At 47.6% G+C, this 2,521-nt stretch overlaps 1 protein-coding gene across 1 annotated transcript; it reads left to right on the forward strand.

Moving 5' to 3' along the window:
* Positions 1 to 1,600: 1,600 nt before the first annotated feature.
* LOC126086168 (olfactory receptor 10A7-like) lies at positions 1,601 to 2,521 on the forward strand. Its single transcript, XM_049902354.1, has one exon. It carries the CDS (start codon positions 1,601 to 1,603, stop codon positions 2,519 to 2,521), a length of 921 nt encoding a protein of 306 aa, XP_049758311.1.

The following is a 2,521-nucleotide window of genomic DNA, read 5'->3' on the forward strand; positions in this document are numbered from 1 at the left end:
TCAGGGAGGTGAGCTTGAACACATCCAGGAAATGGCAGAGTCTGGATTTGAACCCAGCTCTGTCTGAGCTTTGCACATGACCCCACGGTTCAAAGGGAGTGGAGGACACAGCCTGACATGGTGGCACATCTGCTCTCAATGGATAAGCATATTCAAAAGTTCTTCATGACAGACTCCATCCACTAGGGCTGAGAGAGGTAAGAAGAGAGGGTGTTGTGTGTGTTGGGGGTTAATAAGGAAAGGGTATTGGAAGAAACTAATTTATTAATAAACTATTTATTATCTACTATGTAGGGGGAGTCCCTGGGTGGAGGAAAAGGTTAATGCACTTGGCATGGGTTTATAACACTACCTGATGGAAAATAAATGTCCTGGGTGCTAGATGTGAAGGTATCTAGTCCGTAGGGTTCACAGTCTATGGGAGAAAATGGACTGTATTAAACAAGAACTTAATTCAAACATAGTTCCAGATTGTGTAGATGTTCCAGATTCTGGAGATGGGTGCTGGCCATGCTATTTCTAACCGGCAGGGGAGTAGATTCGGAGGTGATATTTGAATGGAAGTCTGGAGGATGAGAAGTGTCCAGCAATGGCAACAGTCGTGGGCAGCAACATTATGGGCAGAGGGAATAATATGGGCAAAAGCACTGAGGTTAGAAGGAAATGGTAGGCCTCCAAGATAATGAGAAGGGTCTTGAAGCTTAGTGAGCAAGAAGTATGGAAGGAGATGTGGAATGAGAAATAGCCAAGGACCAGTCTACACAAGACCTTGTAAGAAGGGAACAAGCATTCAGAGGAAGAGCATCTCAAGGGAAGGATGTGGCAAGTTCAAAGGCCCTGAGGCAGATCATCCGCTGTGGATGGAGCTCAGTGGAGCAGAGGTCAGAGAGGTGGGTAGGAACCTCAACAGCCTTAGTAAGGCCTTGGTTTCATTCTGTCTTTACTGAGTAACTCAAGGAGGGCCCTGTATGTGCCATGACCTGATTTGCGTTTAAAATTTTTTATTTTATTTATTTATCGGTGAAAATACATAGACAGCAAAAGATACACCATTTCAACAATTTCTGCACATATAGTTTAGTGACTGATTACATTCCTCAACCATTCTCACTATCCTCTTCCAAATTATTCTACCATCATTAACGTAAACTCACTGCCACTATATTTCTTATCTAACTTTTTGAGTTGCCTTTGTCAATTTGCTTCCACACAGATCTTTAAAAGAGCACAATGCTTAAGTTAGACATACATAACTAATTAAGCTAAACTATGGTTTTTTCAAAGGAGGCTTCAGGGGATAGTTTTGGTTCAAGGTTTAAAGATAATTTCAGGGCAATAGCTTCAAATGACTTCAGAAAGTCTGGATTACATTGAAAATTTGAAATTATGTTCTGCATTTTACCCTCTTTTGACTTTTCCTGATTTGTCTTTTTATAAGAGCCCTTGGGCAGCTCCAGGTAGCATGCACTGTGGGGGACAGGGCCAGGAAAGCGTAATTCACCTTTTCATTGGTTTTCCTTACCTCACCCCACAGGCTCCCTCCTCCTTTCTCTCCACCATCTACCTGTTCTGCTGGACCATCCCCAGGTCCTGGGCTTCCATGGATGCCAACCAGAGCTGGGCATGTGAGTTCATCCTGCTGGGTTTTGCCCATGTGCCCACACTGCGCCCTCTACTAGCCGCACTTGTCCTGGCCGTGTTCCTGCTCTCACTGTTGGGCAATGGGCTTATCGTGCTGTTGACCATGTGGGATGCAGCCTTGCATGCACCCATGTACTTCTTCCTGCGCCAGCTAGCCCTTGTGGAACTCTGCTTCTCCCTGGACATTGTACCTCGGATGCTAGCCACACTGCTGTGGCCTGGGCATGGCATGTCACCTGTAGGCTGTGCGCTGCAGATGCTACTGGTGCTGGCTTGTGTAACGTCCGAGTGCTTCCTCCTGACCATCATAGCGGGTGACCGCTACCTGGCCATCTGCAAGCCCCTGCACTATGGCACCATCATGAGCCCACAGCTCTGCCACTTGCTAGGTGCCTCCTGCTGGCTGGCTGGAGTCCCTGTGTCACTGGTATTCACAATCTGGTTGTTCAGCTTTCCATTCTGTGGGCCATGTGGCATACACCACTTCTTCTGTGACATAAGCCCTCTGCTGAGCCTGGTGTGTGCAGACACTAGGGTCTTTGAGACCAATGTGTTGATGGCCACAGTGATTGTCATGATGGTTCCATTTTGTCTGATTGCTGCATCCTATATTGGAGTGTTGGTCACTGTCCTACGAATGCCATCATTCACAGGACGCCACAAAGCCCTGTCCACATGTGCCTCCCACCTCATCGTGGTGGTTCTGTTTTATGGCACAACGGGGGTCATCCATTTGCGTCCCAGGGCCAACTACTCCCCAGAGAGCAAGCAGGTGGTGTCCGTCTCCTATACTGTGGTCACCCCCACGCTCAACCCCCTCATTTACAGCCTGAGGAACAAGGAGGTGAAGGCTGCCCTGGGCCGTGTGTGTTTTAGCTGA

This window comes from Elephas maximus, chromosome 11, assembly GCF_024166365.1.
Source record: "Elephas maximus indicus isolate mEleMax1 chromosome 11, mEleMax1 primary haplotype, whole genome shotgun sequence".
Taxonomy (NCBI): Eukaryota; Metazoa; Chordata; class Mammalia; order Proboscidea; family Elephantidae; genus Elephas; species Elephas maximus.